Here is a 19,446-nt window from a genome sequence, read left to right as displayed (position 1 = left end):
GTAGGGAAGATGTTTGTTTACTAATAGTAACCAAACACTTCTATAGCATTTACAATGGGCTAGTTACTAGTCTAAAAGCATTAGTTATATGAACTTATTTAATCCTTATAACACTCTGCGAGGAGGGTACTATAATCATTCCCATTTGAGAGATGTGAAACTGCGACCAGAGAAGTTAAAGTAACTCGCCTAGGATCACCACAGTCAATAAGTTACATACCAGTCTGGCTCTAGAACCCATGATCTTAAACCTCTTCATCATATTGTAGTTTTTGTTTACAAATGCATATCAAGCCTAGGGCTTGGTACACATAGTAGGTATTCAATAAATATTGGTTGAATGAATAAATAAACATTAAAAACTGACATATGACTTCTAAAAAATAATCTAATGTACCCTGGGTGAAAGCTGGTACAGACCTATAATGTAGATGCATTTTTTATAAAAACTATGTAATGTTCACCAACAGATGAATGGATAAACAAAATGTGGTACATACATAAAATGGAATACTACTTGTCATGGATTGAATTGTGTCCCCCCAAAATATGTGTCAACTTGGCTAGGCCATGATTCCCAGTATTGTGTGACTGTCCACCATTTTGTCATCTGACGTGATTTTCCTATGTGTTGTAAATCCTGTCTTTATGGAGTTAATGAAGCAGGATTAGAGGCAGTTATGGAAACCCTGGTGGCGTTGCGGTTAACAGCAACAGCTGCTAACCAAAAAGTTGACAGTTTGAATGCACCAATCAGTCCTTGGAAACTGTATGGGGCAATTCTACTCTGTCCTATAGGGTCTCTATGAGTCAGAATCAGCTTGATGGCGGTGGGTTTGGGGGTTTTTTTTTTTGGATATTAATGAAGCAGGACTCAATCTACAAGATTAGGTTGTATCTTAAGTCAATCTCTTTTGAGATATAAAAAAGAGAAGCAAGCAGGGAAACAGGGACTTCATACCACCAAGAAACAGCATCAGGAGCAGAATCCCTTTGTACCTGGGGTTCTTGCACTGAGAAGCTCCTAGACTAGGGGAAGATCGATGACAAGGACCTTCCCTCAGAATGCACAGAGAAAGAAAGCCTTCCCCTGGAACTGATACCCTGATTTTGGATTTCTAGCCTTTTTTTTTTTTTAAACGGTGAGAAAATAATTCTCTTTGTTAAAGCCATCCACTGTGGTATTTCTGTTACAGCAGCACTAGATAACTAAGACACTATATATACAGTAGGAGAAATGTAAGTCTTGATACATGCTACAATATGGATGGACCTAGAAGACATCATACTGAGTGAAATAAGCCAATCACAAAAGGACAAATATCATATGATCTCACTTATATAAAAAGACAAGAAAAGGCAAATGTACAGAGACCACACTTAATTAGTGGTTACCAGGGGCAGGAAGGAGGGGGAAAAGGAAGAGTTAACAGTGATGGGAAAATCCACATCAACTAAGGGTGAGGCTATATAGCTGATTATTGTAATCACTGTCAATAAGTTGTATACCTGTAAAAAGTTGAGCCAGCAAAAGTTTGTGATAGATACATTTACAAAAACAAACAAAAAAACAGTAGCTGCTAAGGCTGCTTACGTACAACCAAACACCTCATGGGATTTGGTTCCTTGGTTTGGGAGATTAGGGTCATGGTTTCATGGGACATCCCAGTTAACAGGCTTAATGATGTGTTTAGTGCTTCTGTTCTACCTCCTAGTTAGTTGCATAGTGCATGTGGTCTTAAAAGCTTGAAAGCAGGCATCCAAAGCACAACAATTGGTCTCTGTTCATCTGAAGCAAGACAGTAAGAAGAATCAGGAACAGGAGGAGGATAAGGAATGTGTGGCTAACCGCCTCCATGAACAACTGCCTCCTTTGCCATGAGATCAGAACTGGATGCTGCCTAGCTACCATTACTGAGTATTTTGATCAAAGATTCCATAGAGGAATCCTGATCAAAAAGGGGGAAATGTAGAACAGAATTTCAAATTCGCATGGACTCCAGACTTTCTGGAGCCATGCATGGTGGATGATCCCCTGAAACTACTGCCATGAGATCATCTTTAAACCTTAAAAAAAAAAATCCCCTAAATCATCTTAAAACTGAACAATAGTTTAGCGTAACTAGTAAAAACATCTGTCTTGAGCACTATTTTTTTTTTTTTTTAAAGACTACCTATATGGGATCAAATTGACAACAGCAACTTAAAAGATTAGATAGGAACCTTAAGGGGCACTGAGTTTATGTTAATGAGGGAGGGACAACTCAGAAAATGTGGCTGAGAATGGTTGCACAACTTGACAAATGTAATCAATGTCACTAAATTGTACATGTAGAAACGGTGTATGTTTTGCTGTGTATACTCTTAACAACAACAACATAAACAAATAAAATTTTGGGAAAAGAAATTCTGTGGAGATCTGGACAGGAAAATTAGAAAAAATAATTTAAAAAACCCATTGCCATCGAGTTCAATTCCAACTCACAGCGACCGCATAGGACAGAGTAAAACTGCCCCATACAGTTTCCAAGGAGCAGCTGATGGATTCGAACTACCAATCTTTTGGTTAGTAATTAAGAGTTTAACCACTGAGCCATCAGGGCTCCCTTGATAGGAAAGGTCTACTTAAATGAAAATTTACTACACATATAGAAATATTGGTTATGCAAATAAATTTTAATACACAAAATTCTGACAGGACTTATATTGATGTATAATAACCATATAAATTGTTTGATTGTAAATAAATACTAGCTTCCAAAAGATTTGAAATAGTTCACTCCTTTAAACAACACCTTCTTGAAATTTTATTAACATCAACTGATTTTGTTTCTTTTTCTTCATACATAGACAAACACCTCCATACAATTTACCTTCATTCTGAATTAAGAAAGTCTCAGTGAATGAGATTTTAGTTAACTCCAAAGTTAAGTTTGTACAGATAATCTGCTTCAATGTCAGTACAAATGTTATTATCTTTAGACATTATTTTGATTTTTTATTAAAACGGTAACTAAAACAAGACATGGATTTTTCACTACATAAGGTGGGGGGAGGTGGCGGGAAGAGGGTGGGACAGGTAAACACCTTTAGAAAGTACCAGGCTTCCTGAGAGAAAATATAATTTAACTCTTTTGGTATTCCTAAAACTAATTTAAATTAATGGTATTACTATATGGAGGGTTTCTTTGCCTTTACTGTGAAACTGTTCATGTTTACTGACTGGGTAAATGATAACAGTTAACACTGATTGAGCACTTACTATATGCCAGTTGATGTCTTAAGAGCTTTACACATTTATCTCCTTTCACCTTCAGGACAGCCAAAAGAGGTAGATATTATACAGGGGAGCAAACGATAAAGAAAAGGTGTCACTTTGTCATGATTTGAATTCAGAAAAGTGTGGTCCCACAGCCTGTATTCTGTATCATAAATCTTGTTTTGAACAATTTTTCTAATAGCAAGTGCATACTTTTAATATGCAATATTTCTAAAATTACATGTAATATTTCCAGAAAATTCTAATTTTATACCTCTAACAGAAAAATACAAAATTTATATTTTTAACAATGAAGATAATGTTCACATTATTAGAAAAGGAAAGCCTTTGAAAATAGTTCTTAACTTGTAGGTATTAAGGCTGAAAACAAATGGAATCCCTACAAACTAGTTTGTGTTATAGTATTAATACGGTCCCATGTTTTTAGGGCAAATGAACAAATTCACAATCCATGTTCAGTTTAACTACACTATGACACAATTAAGGCCCCAAACTACTATATATTACAAAAGTGACAGAAAAAGCTAAACTTCCTTATCTGTATCTTACACTCTGTGGTAATATGATGTAGTTGGAGAAGATAAAAATAAGCCAGACATAGCCCTGGAAGGCACGAATCCATCAAATGGGCTTCAAGAAGATCTCCATAAAAGGACTGTGTTTGCTAATAAACTATCCCACTTCTAATAATTCTACCAAAATGAACTGTACACCACCTCACTTCTTTTCCTCCTCTCATTAAAAAGTTTGGACTTATTACATTATTAAAACAAAATGATATAGAGTCTGAATAAAATCATTAAACACTTTTTTTCTTTAATTTATAGAGTATAAGCATCTTTTTAAAAATCAAGATTCCACAGTCTAATTAATTTCTTTAGAGCAGAAACACCAAAGCTTCATGTTACTTTCTAAATGCCTAGGTCAACTGGCTAATAAGAAATAAACCAAATATTCTTAAATGAAAAATAACGCATATAATCTACCTTCATCATATCCACCTCTCACCCATCCATACATCCTTACCTGGGTTTCTGCACTGCTTAATGAATGAAGATCCAAGGATGGGTCTGTTTTGAGTTCAGGTTCAGGAGCTGCAATTGGGGCCTTTAAGATGATCTCGTCATCAAGACTGGCCCCAAATTCTATCTCTTTCTGACCTCCTTCACTTTTCTCTTTAGCTGACTCTATTTCCTTGCCTTCTTCCTCAGAGACCTGAGATTTGGGCCTCTTGAGAAATGAGGAGAACAGCCGTGAGAAGCCCCTGCTTTCTGATGTTCGATCGTTGTTCTTGGTCAAGTCTTCATGTGTTGGAGTGTCTCCATTAGATGTTTTCAGCTTCTGCTCACACTGATTATCTCCCTCAGCTGCTGTTTGAGAAGCCTCCTCCAGCTGAGTTTCTTGTTGGCCTGAGTTTGTGGCTCCCTCACCTTCTTCCTTCTGTTGTTGGTGCTGTGAATTTTCAGCCTCAGCCACTAAACTCTTCTCTGTTGTCATGATGTTGCTATTAAAAAGAAGACATAGAAAGGGGGCTCTTATAAGCAAAACACATCACTGTAGGACAAACCCTAAATTAGATCAAGTGTGCCAAAATTAATATATTTAGGTATTTGTTTAATCACCAGCAAGCAGTGCCATAGTCCATTAAACATGAGAATTTCCATTAAAGTACAAAAATATCTTACCTATACATCCTGAATAAATTATTAATGCCTTGAATCACTAAAGATATGCATGTAGAGAGATTACCTTAAAATAGTACCCACTAAAGCCACCTTAGTGAAATGTATCATATTTTAAAGTCAGTGCTCTGAATTGTATATAGAAAACAGTTATAGCCTTCCTAAAAAAAAAAAATCTTATTTGTATACTGTCCTTTGAGGGTATCAGTCTGAAGGTGCAAGGAATTATTCTCTGGAAAGTTCTCTGCACCCCAAGAAATGATGAGATTAAATAGTTCCCCAATCCCAAATTCTCATAAAAAGACCAGACTTAATGGTCTGACTGAGACTAGAAGGGTCCCAGAGGTCATGGTCCCCAGACCTTCTGTTAGCCCAAGACAGGAACCATTCCCAAAGCCAACTCTTCAGACAGGGATTGGACAGGACTATGGGATAGAACAATCTTCTTGGATCAAGTAGACACATGAGACTATGTTTTGCATCTCCTGTCTGGAAGGGAGATGAGAAGGCAGAGGGGGCCAGAAGCTGGCCGAATGGATACAAAAATACAGAGTGAGGGGGAGGAGTGTGCAGTCTCATTAGGGGGAGAGCAATCAGGAGTATATAGCAAGGTGTATATAAGTTTTTGTATGAGAGACTGACTTGGTTTAAAGCTCGATAAAAATTAAAAAAAAAAAAATAGTTCCCCGACTCTTTGTTCTCTTTCTTTATATTTCTTAGAAGGCATAGACTTCTCTATTAGAAACAGAAGACACAGAATTCTCATCATTTGTTATCAGACTTGACAACAACAAAGGCAAATATATGGTTAAAACAATCACAAAAAATTTATTTGGGTTTTCGTGTTCATAATATCAAACTACAGTCTCTTTCAGAGTATCCAATTTTAACTTCTTTAAGATCCTTTTTTCTTCTGACAAATATGATTTTGAAAGCTCAGCATTTTTAAGAGTGGGAAGTAAAACTATCACAAATATATCCCAGAAAAGAAAAATTCAAAAGGCAAACATTGATTTACTTGCAAGAGAGAAGGAAGGGCTATGATAAAAAAACTCACATATTTCAAACTTGTTGGTTTCTAGTCTCTTGGATTTCAGAATCCCAGGATGATTAGTCAACGTTACAATGCTAGTTAAAGAGCATTGTCACACTTAGTTTACTAACGCATAACCAACACACAAGGGGACTTCGTGAGACACCAGGCAATGAGGATGCCCACTGACGTGCTTACACTTAGATTCACTACTATACCTAAAAGTGCTCCCTGCTCATCAGCTTGGATGCCACCTCCTTAGAGAGGCCTACCCACACCCTATCTTGGCTCTCATTCCCCCAGATACCCTCACAACACTACTGCATTTATCATTATCTGCAATTATCTTATTTGTTTACTGATTTATTGTCCTGCTTCCCCTTGTACCCCCAACTCCCTGCCCAGCTAAAATATAAGTTTTGTGAGGACAGAGACCTTGTCTGTCTTTTTTTTATCACTGTATACCCAATGCCTAGAATAGTACCTGGCACATAATAGGTGTTGATAAAAGTTTGTTGAATGAATTAACTTCAACTGAATATATCTGCCAAACATAAACTGCAAAGGTGTTTTTTAAATAATTTATTCAAGTAAATTTACATCAAATGCATAATATTCACTTGTTCACTCATTCAACAAAAAATACCAATTAACTACCCAGTACAGATTCTGTGCTAAGTACTAGGTATACTTCAGTAAATAAAACAAAACAAAGTCTATGTTGTCATGGAGTTTACATTTTTGATTTAACTTTAATCAGTATAATGAAGGAAAAACTCAAGAGGAACCTTATTTGAAATATGAGCTAAATCTAAAAAATTATGTATAAATGGAACAAAGAAGTGAAAAGGAAAGAAAGCTAACAAATATTTGTTTAGAGAAGTACATTTTCTAGCCTCTTTGCTAAGTCATCAAAATTTTTCTAAGCCAATAAAATTTGTAATCCAGCCTTCATAAACACTACGCAAACCATTTATCAACTCATATACATTTTTTAAGGTTATCCCTGAGTAAGGCATACTTATACTTGAATAAAGGAAATAAAATTGTCTACAATTTCTCTTTATATTAGGAGTAATATCTGAATTATTTTTCTTTAATTCCAAAAGTAATCAAACTTGACCCAGAAAAAAAAAATCTGAATTCCAAACTACCAGTTATTCTAAAAGAATAATGACTTGACAGCATCATTTTAGTTCATATTTCCTTTGTAAAAATAAACAAAGGACATGCTAAGGATTTAGTACTATTTTCCATGGATTCTAGATATGGCTTCATCATTCATCTGATTGAAAAAGAAAGGAAGCCATTTCTATATTGAAATTTTTCTACACAACAGACTTTACACCAAGATTTCTCATAAAGATCTACAAAAAATTACAAACCTCTTGTGCAAGTTCTAGCAGATATGAAAATCACTGAAACTCTATTCCCAACAGTCTTTTACTTGTATCTTTCAGAAAACAGAGTAATTATTTTTGTATTTTACAATTTTTTTCCTTAGAGTTTTAAAAATAGAAAATATCTTCTAAGGATATTCCTAGAATTGCTTTTACACAAAAGAGTATCTTATCTTTAAGACAGCAATTGAATGAGTATAAGTACCCCTTGGTTGTTACAAAAAAAAAAAAAAAACAGATGGTAACAATCCATGTGCTATATGTGTGCTTGTTAAACAGAGAGAAGCCAAGCAGCAAAACAGGATAAACGTTCTACAAACAGGACTTTCCTATGTAAATGATACTACTTTCATTCTGGATACAAAATCCAAAAGGAAGTGTCTATTTACCTAATGTCAGAAAGAGGTCTTTTGATTTAAAAACAACAACAACAGCACAGTGCTGAAGTCAAAGTGATGAGTTCCTGTTCCATCTCAATCTTAACCCTTCAAGCCCTAGAAACTGTACCTCATCTGGTATCAAAGATGCACTTGTTTTAATAATGTACATTTGGTTGACTTCAGGCAAATCAGATCTTTAAAAAACCTGATAGTGAACAGACTATAACTATTGGACAGTTATCTTCCATCTTTTTTGTATCTAACATTAGTATAATGAGTGCTTCATTAATATTTCTTAGGTGGAAAACTGTGTAAAACTACTACTGTTTGGTACCACAAAGAAAATTAACCTTATGATCTCTGTTTGGGGATGAAGTTTAATTATTGGTCATGCTCTTCAAATTAGCTTAATGAATATTTATCAATGTTTACTGGGTGCTAACCATACATAAGGTTTTGGCTCAGCTTCCTGAAAAGGACCAAAAAAGAATATAATACACAGTTCTTCAGGAGATAAGACATAGACACAAATAACTAAAACACAAGGCAGGACATGACAAGACCTCATAAGTGGTACTAAGCATTACATAACTATAAAGTGAGAACCTTCAACTAAAATGATCAGGAAAGCCGACACGAAAAAGGTGTTTTAAGCTTACTGTTAATTATTTAATTTTAGTGTGGCAAAACATATGTAACAAAAAAATTACCATGGTAACCATTTTTAAGTGTAAAATTCAGTAACGTTAATTACATTCACTATGTTGTGCAATCGTCATCACTATTTCCAAAAGTTTTTCAATACTCCAAAGAGAAACCTAGTACTCCATAAGCAATAACTCCCCATTCCGTCCTTCCCCTACCCCGTTAACCACTAATAAACTTTTGTCTCTATGAATTTGCCTATTCTAGATATTTCATATGAGTGCGATTATAAAATATTCGTCTTTTTGTTGTTCTTGTTGTTAGGTTCCAACCCATAGTGACCCTACATAAAACAGAACGAAACAGTCCCAGTCCTGGGCTATTCTCACAATCGTTGCTATGCTTGAGCCCATTGTTGCAGGCACTGTGTCAATCCTTTTGTATTTGACTTATTTCACTCAGCATAATGCCTTCATGGTTCATCCATGATGTAGCATGTATCAGAATTCCCTTTCTCTTTATGACTGAACATATTCCATTGCATGTCAGCACCACATTTTGTCTAACCACTCATCTGTTGATGGACACTTTCATGATGCTTACACTTTTGGGTATTGTGAAAAGTGATGCAATGAACATTGGTGTACAAGTAGTTTTTAAGTTATGCTTTGAAAGATGAGTATAAGATGTTAATAGAAAGGGATTTGAAGGCCAAAGGGAAAACAGAAGGAACTCCAGGCAGGGGAACTGGCATTCGTAAGAATATTCTAGTTCTTCAGGGACTGGCAAGTAGTCCAAACTGGTTGGAGAACAGGGTTACAATATGGAAGTAGGAGGATATAAGGTTAGCATAGATTATCATTTAAAATCAGATCCTAAGTGAAATAATAATAACAGCAGCTACTGTTTATTGAAACTCATTGCTGTGGAGTCAATTCCTACTCATAATGACCCTACTGAGTACCTACAAAATGCCACACATTATTCTACATGCTTTATCATGTTATGCCATGGATTGAATTGTGTTCCCCCACCTCCCTGCCAAAATGTGTGTATCAACTTGGTTAGGCCATGTGTGGTTGTCGTCCATTTTGTGATCTTAATTTTATGTTAAGAGGATTAGGGTGGGATTGTAACACCACTCTTACTCAAGCTACCTCCCTGATCCAAGGTAAAGGGAGTTTCCCTGGGGTGTGGCCTGCACTACGGTTTTATCTCGCAAGAGATAAAAGGAAAGAGAAGCAAGCAGAGAGTTGGGGGCCTCATATTACCAAGAAAGCGGCATCAGGAGCAGAGTGCGTCCTTTGGACATGGGGTCCCTGCACCTGAGAAGCTTCTCAACCAGGAGAAGACTGGGGACAAGGATCTTCCTCAAGAGCCGACAGAGAAAGACTTCCCCTGGAGCTGACGCCCTGAATTTGGACTTGTAACGTACTAGACTGTGAGAAAATAAATTTCTGTTTGTTAAAGCCATCCACTTGCGGTATCTGTTACAGCAGCACTAGACGACTAAGACATCTTACAACCATTCTATGAGGTAGATATTCTCATTTTCCAGATAAATAGGCTTTGGGAGGTTAAAAAACTTGCCTCAGATCACAGAGCTAAGCCATGGTTTGATCAAACTATTAATGTACAGCAGAGTGGTAATGCTATCATGAATAGGCTAGTATCTATCTCTGTATTTTAATTACCTCAGATGCTTCTACCCTACTGTTCTCTGCTGAAGAAACTACTATCTGTTCAGAATTTATGGATAGGCTATTCGATCTGGTCAGGACCACCTCTCTTCTCACTGGTTTTAAGTTCCCCGTGTGTCTTAGTTATCTAGTGCTGCTATATAACAGAAATACCACAAGTGGATGGCTTTAACAAACAGAAATTTATTTTCTCAGCTCGTTGTTGTTTGGTGCCATCGAGTCTGTTCCGACTCAGAGCAACTGTATGCACGACAGAACGAAACAATGCTCAGTCCTGTGCCATCCTCACATTGTTATGTTTGATCCCATTGTTGCAGCCACTGTGTCAATCCATCTCATTGATGGTCTTCCTCTTTTTCACTGATCCTCTATTTTACCAAGCATGATGTCCTTCTCCAGGGACTGATCCCTCCTAATAACATGTCCAAAGTATGTGAAATGGAGTCTTGCTTCTAAGAAGCATTCTGGTTATACTTCTTCCAAGACAGATTTGTTCATCCTTTTGGCAGTCTGTGGTATGCTCAATATTCTTCACCAACACCACAATTCAAAGGTATCAATTCTTCTTCGGTCTTTCTCAGTTTAGATGGCCAGAAGTGCAAATTCAGGGTGCTGGCTCTAGGGAATTTTTGGTCCCCCAAAATTCATATCCTTCTTACATGCAAAACATATTCACCCCATCACATTTATCCCAAGAGCTCCAAATCAACTCCAAGTCCAAGATCTCTTCTGGATCATCTAAATCAAACATGGATGAGACTTCAGGCATATTCCATCCTGGGGCAAAATTCTTCTTCATCTGTGAACCTGTGAAGTCTAGAATACGAGCTATCTGATTCCAAAGTACAATGGCAGAACAGGCACAAGGTAGATATTTTCATCACAAATGGGAGAAAATGGAGGGAAAGAAAGGGATAACAGGCACCAGGCAAGTCCAAAACCCAGCAGAACAAATTACATTAGCTCTCAAGGCTTGAAAATAATCCTCTGTTCTCTGAGACCATCTGGACAATGGTCCTGCCTTCCAGACTCTGGGTGTTAGCCACACCCTCTGGATTCTGGGTGGAGGCCCCTTAGCCCTGGGTTTCAGCTCTGCCTTCTAGGCCCACTGGGACAGCAACTCTGTTACCTTGGCTTTGGGCAGCCCCATTCTCCTAGTACATCTGAGTAGCAACCCCACCCCCTCATCCCTGGCAGGCCTCATTCTTCTGCCCCTTGGGCAGCACAGCCCCACCCCCTCAGCTTTGGATAGTGAGCCCATTCCCCTGGCACACCTTAACGGCAGCCCCACACTCCAGAACCAAGCTAATGGAGATCCAACTTTTTGAAACCTATGAGGCTGTGGCCCCACCCTTTGAGATCCAGGACACTGTGGCCCCACCCTTTGAAACCAAGAAGGCCCTGCTTCCTGTGGTCCTTCCAGCAGTTCTGTTGATCTCTCAGCTGCTCCAAGGATCCTTTTCTTTTCTCGGAAGACAACAGATGTAGCTCCTTTGGTCTGTTTCCTGCCTATAGAATTCCAAGAGACAGGCAGCATTCTTCCCTTTTGTTCTTTCTCTGTGTCTTTCAATCTAAGCTGATGGGTTTTCTGCTGTGTTAGTTGGTTAGATTCATTAGTCACAGGCTTAATCTCTTTAATGAAAAATTGTGTAGCCACATCCTTGGTGAAAATTCTAGGACACATGAACAAGAGAATTTTCCAAATCTTTAAGTTTTGCTTTCCTTTTGCATAGTTCATTTTTTAAGTCCATCTCTTTCCTCTTGGATTTTACTGTATGTGGTAAGGAGAAACCACACAGACCCTTTAAGATCTTGCTTAGAAATCTCACCAGCCAGATATCCAAGTTCATCACTTACAAGTTCTACCTTCCACCAAACATTTGAACATAATTCAGAAAAATTCTTCCCCATTGCATAAAAAAGCATTGCCCTTCCTCCATTGTACAACCATGTATTCATCATTTTCTTTTAAAGCCTCATCAGAAGCACATATAATATCCACATTTCTAGCAACATTCTGTTGCTGGTGCCATATATATTCTCTAGGATGGTAGAGACTTTCTCTATAGCTCTCCTCACTTCCATCTGAGCCCTCACGAGAACTGCCTTTGACATCCATAATTCTACCAACAGTCTCTTCAAAACAATAGCTTTTTACTATTAAGCACTTTAAAAATCTTCCAACCTCTGTCGATTACCCAATTCCAAAACCGTTTCCACATTTTACGTATATGTTAGAACAGTACCCCACTCCTCCGGTACCAAATTCTTAGTTATCTAGTGCTGCTATAACAGAAATGCCACAAGTGGGTGACTTTAACAATTAATTTTCTCACAGTTTAGGAGGCTAAAAGTCCAAATTCAGGGTGCCAGCTCTAGGGGAAGGTTTTGTCTCTTGGTCAAGCTCTGGATGAAGGTCCTTGTCTCTTCTGAGCTTCTGCTCCTAGGCAAACTTCATGTGGCTTGGCATCTCTCTTTCCCTCTTTCTGTTTCTCTCTGGCTTGCTTGTTTAATCACTTTTACATCTCAAAAGAGGCTGAATCAAGACACACCATATACTAATCCTGTCTCATTAACATAAGAAAGACAGCCCATTCCCAAATGGGATTATAATCACAACATCCCATTGCCATCAAGTCGATTCCAACTCACAGAAGTTATGGTTTACAACACATACTTTTGGGGGACACAGTTCAGTCCATAACACCACCCATATACATATTTTTATTTCCTTAAAGTATATGTAAAGATGGAATGGGAGACAAGGGAGAGACAGAAAAAGAACACTGATCATGAAGAGCCTTGAATATCATGCTAAATAGTTTAGAGTTTATCCTGAAAGCAGTGAAGAGTCATTGAAAGTTTTTAAACAGTTAAGTGGATAAAGAGGAGAGACTAGAGGCAAAGATTAAACAAATGATTGGGTAAAGTCAGGTTATCAGTGTATATTCACAATGGGAATCCCTAAGGAAGCTGAAACCAACACTGGGCAAAGAAACTTGAAAAGCCTTGCAACCAAGCCTCAAGAACTACTGCCATCCTTAGTTTCTCTAATATGTTTCTCATGAACCTATGCAGTTTCAAGTCTAAGCCTAAAGGCCCACTCCATGGCCCACTCTGATAAATGGCCTAAGAAAAGACATAGAAATACAAAAGAGTAGGTAAAAAAGATGGCTATCTCACTGGTATCTCAACACGACATGTCTAAAATTAAACTCTTAATTCTCTGTTTTCCCCATTTCTATAAATAAAAAAAAATAAAATTTTATTTTTTTTTGATAAATAGCTTATCACACCAGTCCAGTAGCTAAACCAGAAACGTAACCATCATCCTTGTCACAGTCTTCTCCATTTTGCTTTCCAATCAAATCCATCTGTTAGTCTTATAAAGTCTACTTCCAAAATATATTTTTAATCACCGTCCACTTTTCACCATCTCCACTGCTACCACGTTTCAGCAAGCCTTCTCACCTGAACTACAGGTCCTTGAATAATCTGGCTTTTGCCTACTTCATCAACTTCACCTTGTTCCACTTTCCTCCTAGCCTCTATAGTCTAGTCATCCTAGCCAAGTGCTTTCCCGACTTAAAACGTTTGTGCCTGCCATTTCCTTAAACTGCAATGCACCCTATCCCCTGCAAGTGTGGTTTCTTTTTATCCTTCAAGCTTCAGTTTGAATAATACCTCCTCAGAAAGACCTTCCTTGACTACTTTAATATTTATGTAAATCTCCCCACTAATAAGCCCCTTCCCCAGTACTCTATCCCAGAACCTATTTATTTCCCTCATAGAACTTCTCTCAGTGTATACGGACATACCTACTTGTTGTTTACCTGTTTAATGCCTGTCCTCCCCACCCACCACCATCACTACACTGTGATACCCATGACAGATGGGCTGTTTTGCCTTCCACAGTATACCTAAAAAAAAAAAAATTACCTAGCATATAACCCAGGGAGTCCCTGGGTAATGCAAACAGTTAATGTACTTGGCTACTAACTGAAAGGATGGAGGTTTGAGTCCACCTAGAGGTGCCTTGGAAGAAAGGCTGGTGACCTACTTCTGAAAAACCAGCCACTGAAAACCCTTACCAGCCACTGAAAACCCTTACCAGCCACTGAAAACCCTTTGGAGCTCAGTTCTACTTTGAGATACATGGGGTCACTATGAGTAGAATCAACTCAATAGCAACTGGTTGGTTGGTTGGTTGGCTGGTAGCATAGTACCTGACACGTTGTAGATGCTCAATAAATATTTATCCCCCAAATTAATAAATATGAGGAAAAATTATATACTTAGGTTTAACAATATCAATTATACATATGCCGGATGGATGTTATCCAATTTGACAATAGTTCACAAGAAAGGTCTTAACTGAACATGCCCCAACAGATAAAATTCTAAAATAATTAACAATTTTAGGTGCATTTCATTCATATAACTGTTCAACATATATTTTCTAAGATATTACTATGATTTAGGCATTATGGTAAGTAGTGGGGCTATAATAGTGAGAAAGACAAACATAGTACCTGACCTCTCACACTTTACTCTCCATACCGAAGATCATGGAAAGTAACAGTCTCTCAGTTCTCAGTATTTATAAACCCAAAACCAAATCCATTGCCGTCAAGTTGATTCCAATTCACTGACCCTACAGGACGCAGTAGAACTGTCCTATAGGGTTTCCAAGTTGCAGCTGGTGGATTCGAATTGCCAACCTTTGGGTTTGCAGCCCAGCTCTTAATCACTGTGCCACCAGGGCTCCTCAGTATTTATTGCACATCTTGAATCTTACATTCAATTCTGGGCAGTTTATTTTAAAGCGACCAGTATTTATCCAAAACTGAGATAGAAAATAATGATGAGATTTGAAACCACATCATAAGACAAACAATTGAAAGATATTGGGGGTCATTGTAAGTCTGAATTAACTTGACAGCAACTAACAACAGCTTAGAAAAAGAGAACCAAAATCAGAGATATGACTGTTGCCCTCATAAATTTCAAGAGTTGCTGAATTCTATGTTATTCCTAAGGGCAGAACTCAGATTAGTCTGGGAAAATTACAGACACACTGTCATCTAAATAGAGTAAAAGGAAGAACTTTCTAATAATTAGAGATATCCAATAATGAAATGGGCTGCCTTAAGAACGTGCACTTATCATCACTGGAAATATTCACTCAGCAACTGAATGGCCATCTGTCATGGATGCCAAAGAAATGATTCTTCCATTAAGTGGGTCCTTACATTAACTGACCTCTAAGGTCTGGTCCAATGCTAAGATTCTACAAATAGGAAAGAAGATAAAGAAGAAGAAAGGTCATTGGGATAGTGATGCATTTGGATTATGGAAAAAAAAAAAAAAAGACTATATTTTGGGTGGGTTTTATATTATAAAGTCGGAAATACCATTTGGGTTAGAAGAGTAAGGAGAAAAAAAAAACAGAAAAATAAAGAGTAAAAGGCCCCTTTGCTTCTCTAATCAGACAACAGAATCTAGCGGCATTCTTTCAGAAAGAAAGAAAAAAATGTTCAAGCGTTCCAGTTGCTAAAACACAGTTTGTTTCCCAATAAAATCAATCCCCTCCAAACCACAGTAAAGTATCTGCTATGGGTTGAATTGTACTCCTCCCCCCTGCCGCCACTGCCCTAAAAGAAGTTATGCTGAAGTCCTAACCTCTTTACCTGTAAATATGACCGTGTTTGGAAAGAGGGGGTTCTTTTGTTATGTTAATGAGGCCATGCCAGAGTAGCATACGTTCTAAACCTAATCATTTCTGAATGGTGTCTTATAAAAAGAGGAGAACAAATGCAGAGGCACGCACACAAACACCCACGTACACACCCACTGCCTTCAAGGGGGAGAGAAATGCCAGGTGAGGACCCATCTACAAGCAAAGGAATGCTGAGGAATGCCGGCAGACACCAAAAAGCAGGAATGAGGCCGACAGAAGGAATGGACAGGCTGAGACCCTGATTTGCCCTTTCAGCCTCCAGAACTGTGAGAAAATAAATTTCTGTTCTTTAAAGCTCATTTGTGGTATTTTCTGTTATAGTAGCACTAGTAAACTATTCAGTATCTTTCCTTTATAGCTCCATTTAAGTACAGTAATTAGCACGTCTAGAAAAACGGGATAACTACCTATTTGGTTTTCAGATGAAAATGATAAAGTATACAGCAGAGTTTCTTTGTGATTCTTCCTGAAATTACTTGGACCTTAAGCTACTTTTTATGTAGACTTGAAGAATACTTAACAATACTGAGTGAATCGAGAATGTCACTCAGCATGAACTTGCTGCTTTCAACAACTTGGTTTTTAATTTAAGTCATTTCTATGCCAATTAAAACCATCGAACCAACTTATTCAAAGATATTTTTAAATAAACAAATTCTTACTCATCTCTAAGAAGACCCAAAAAAAAAAAAAAATGCTCTTTACCTTTCTGTAGAATTCAAGCTTGCACTTAGAAGACGACTAGAGGTATTCTAAAACTACACCACCTAGGTCCTCCCAGAATACATTACCCTCATATTTACTAGGCATCGTCAAGGAAGATACGAAACCAAAAAAAATTCATTTCCATAGAACTGAGCTTTACTCCCTTTATGTATCAAACAAAATGTGTTATTTTTGCCATCCTGGGTAAAAATTTTTCTAAAATTGATTGCATGCTTCCTTGTTTCATTTTTAAGAAAATCTATAGAACATAATTAAATCTTCATTGATTTAGTCATCATTATGAACCTCAACTACTATGCAGCACTGATCCCCTCAAGGGTTACTGAGGTCTCTAAGGATGCTTAGCTCTGCCAAAAGGATACCTGAGCACTGTGTTTATTTATTTATTTTTGTATCTACATTTAATAGCTTTCTATTTCCTCATTTGCAGACTTAACATTTCTTATTGATGTCAAGGTGGCCTGCCAACAAGTAGCCCCCAACATCTCCTCTTCTAATCTGCTGTTTGCTAATCTACTACTGACTAGGAAACCAAATAGCCAAGTGTGCTAAAATTGTGTCTAAAGTAAGAGTGAGTGGGATAACTTCAAAACACTGATTTTATGAAATCTTCAACAGATGAATTTTATGAAATGTATTTTCATTCTTCAAATACCCACATAAGCCTACTTTGAGGATCCTTTTTTTTTTTTATTACATTATGACTAGCAGAGGCTGTTAGATAAGTGACCTTCCAATAAATCAAACCAATATAACTACCATTCTCTTTCTTTACAAGCAGAGATCAAAAATCTTTAATGTTGTTATTTATATAAGGTGTTGTATCCATATAAACTCTCCTGGGAAGCATAAAACAAAATATCAGTTTAACCTGAAAATGTATCAGCAAGGGAGGAGAATCACAGAGAAAATGCTTAAAGCATCAAAAATCTCAAGGTCAAACAAAACCTGAAAAATTCTTAGCTACGAAGGGATTTTAGCTAGAACTATGGAATTTTTCTTACTCTTATTTTTATTTTATTATCTGTTATGGATTGAATTGTGTGCCCCCCCAAAATGTCTGTCAACTAGGCTAGGCCATGATTCCTAGTATGTGTGACTGTCCACCATTTTGTCATCTGATATGATTTTCCTATGTGTTGTAAATCCAACCTCTATGATGTTAATGAGGCAGGACTCACTCTACATGATTAAGCCGTATCTTTAGTCAATCTCTTTTGAGATATAAAAGAGAGAAGCCAGCCGAGAGACAGGGGGACCCCATTACTACCAAGCAAGAAGGCCCAGGAGCGGGTATCCTTCAGACCCAGGGTTCTTACGCTGAAAAGCTCCTAGACCAGGGGAAGACTGATAGCAAGGACCTTCCCCCAGAGCCAACAGACAGAAAGCCTTCCCCTGGAGCTGGCACCCTAACTTTGTACTTCTAGCCTCCTAGACTGTCAGAATAAATTTCTGTTTGCTAAATCCATTCACCTGTGGTATTTCTGTTATAGCAGCACTAGATAACCAAGCCATTATCCTAGAGTCCATTCAACCTAACAATGTTCATTGAACAATTTCTAAACTCAAGAAACTCCCTAATATTTATTACATTGGTAAATTTCACTTTAACCAGGAAACTACATTAAATTAACTGAATATCAAATGTCATCTGATTAGAGTACAAGTATGAATTAGAAACTTGCATTAGATCATGGTTTATTTTAGCAGATATTCTGGAGACTGGAACAAATGCAATGGTTGTCTCCCATCATTGTTAGATGTGAAAAATGCTACAAACTACTCAGTCAAATAGAAGACATAACACTTTCTTACATAGTTTTAACATCAGCACAAAGACAAAATTTAATAATGGCGGAGTATTTAAAATAATCCACTATTTGCTAAAAGTATTCAATAAAATTACTGACTAAGCTTGATGACAATTTCCTCTCTCAAAAAGGGAAGGGCTTTACTATTGCAGACTTAATTCTGAGCAATAAATAACTGATGGGTGACACGAATATAACAAGAACCTCGGCAGAAAATTACAATTTCACAAACTTTTTATACTGAGAAGAGAGGTAGGGCATAGTCAAATAAATAAGCTTACTATAAATAAATTTCAAAACATTTAAAGAAAAGTCAGACATGGACGCATAGTAAAGGATTCTATAAGAATATAGAACTCATAAGGATACGCAATTCTAGAATGTAAAGTTCATTCACTATATTTCACAGATACATAAGTACTGGGCTTTTCCTAGACCATGGGGGTACAGTAGTGACATTTTCTACATACAATCAGGGATTTTTAGAAAAGCATGAGAAAATTATTAAAGTCACAGTCATGAACAGCAGGGAAACTATGAGGACATATGTACAACAATGATGCTTTAAAACACATCATTGCAAAACTATTTGTTTTTTTTCTGTTTGCAAAGAAATACCTACAAAAAAAATGACCAGAAGGCTAAGGTCCAGTAAAAGATGGAGCTAAAAAAAAAAAAAAAAGGCTAAGAATGCCAAAAAAGAAAGAGAGAAGGCAAAGAAGACAGAAAGGAAGGTCAAACTCAGAATACAGCTTGGGAGGAAAATAGAATAGTGTTAACATGTGTCAAAGACAAAATTACCTGTGCTCTTTCAAACCAGATTATAATATAAAGAGGGATTTACAACCAAAGGTAGTTCAAGCTAGTATAAGTAACCTTATATCTTAAGATGTATTTAGTTCTCCAGTTCCAGAAAAATTGTAATTCAAAGGTCAGAAGCAACCTGCATGTTTGATCTCAGATTCACTAATATACCATGGTTCTTACCAAATTTTCACCTAGTATGATTAAATCATCAGGGAGCCCTAGGGGTGCAATGGTTAAGTGTT

General features: G+C 37.2%; 1 protein-coding gene across 6 annotated transcripts in view; it reads right to left on the bottom strand.

The window, feature by feature from the left end:
* Positions 1–19,446, bottom strand: part of EPB41 (erythrocyte membrane protein band 4.1) — a 223,027-nt gene that overhangs the window by 117,560 nt on the left and 86,021 nt on the right. For all 6 annotated transcript variants that reach the window (XM_064281587.1, XM_010595142.3, XM_064281589.1 and 3 more), the window contains exon 2: positions 4,307–4,784. In XM_064281587.1, coding sequence (XP_064137657.1) covers positions 4,307–4,777 — 471 coding nt within the window. In that variant the 5' untranslated portion in view covers positions 4,778–4,784. The remainder of the gene's footprint in view (positions 1–4,306; positions 4,785–19,446) is intronic.

Source organism: Loxodonta africana, chromosome 3 (genome assembly GCF_030014295.1).
Source record: "Loxodonta africana isolate mLoxAfr1 chromosome 3, mLoxAfr1.hap2, whole genome shotgun sequence".
Lineage (NCBI taxonomy): Eukaryota > Metazoa > Chordata > Mammalia > Proboscidea > Elephantidae > Loxodonta > Loxodonta africana.
Note: the sequence above shows the minus strand (reverse complement) of the source record. Positions and strands in the feature narration are given on the sequence as shown.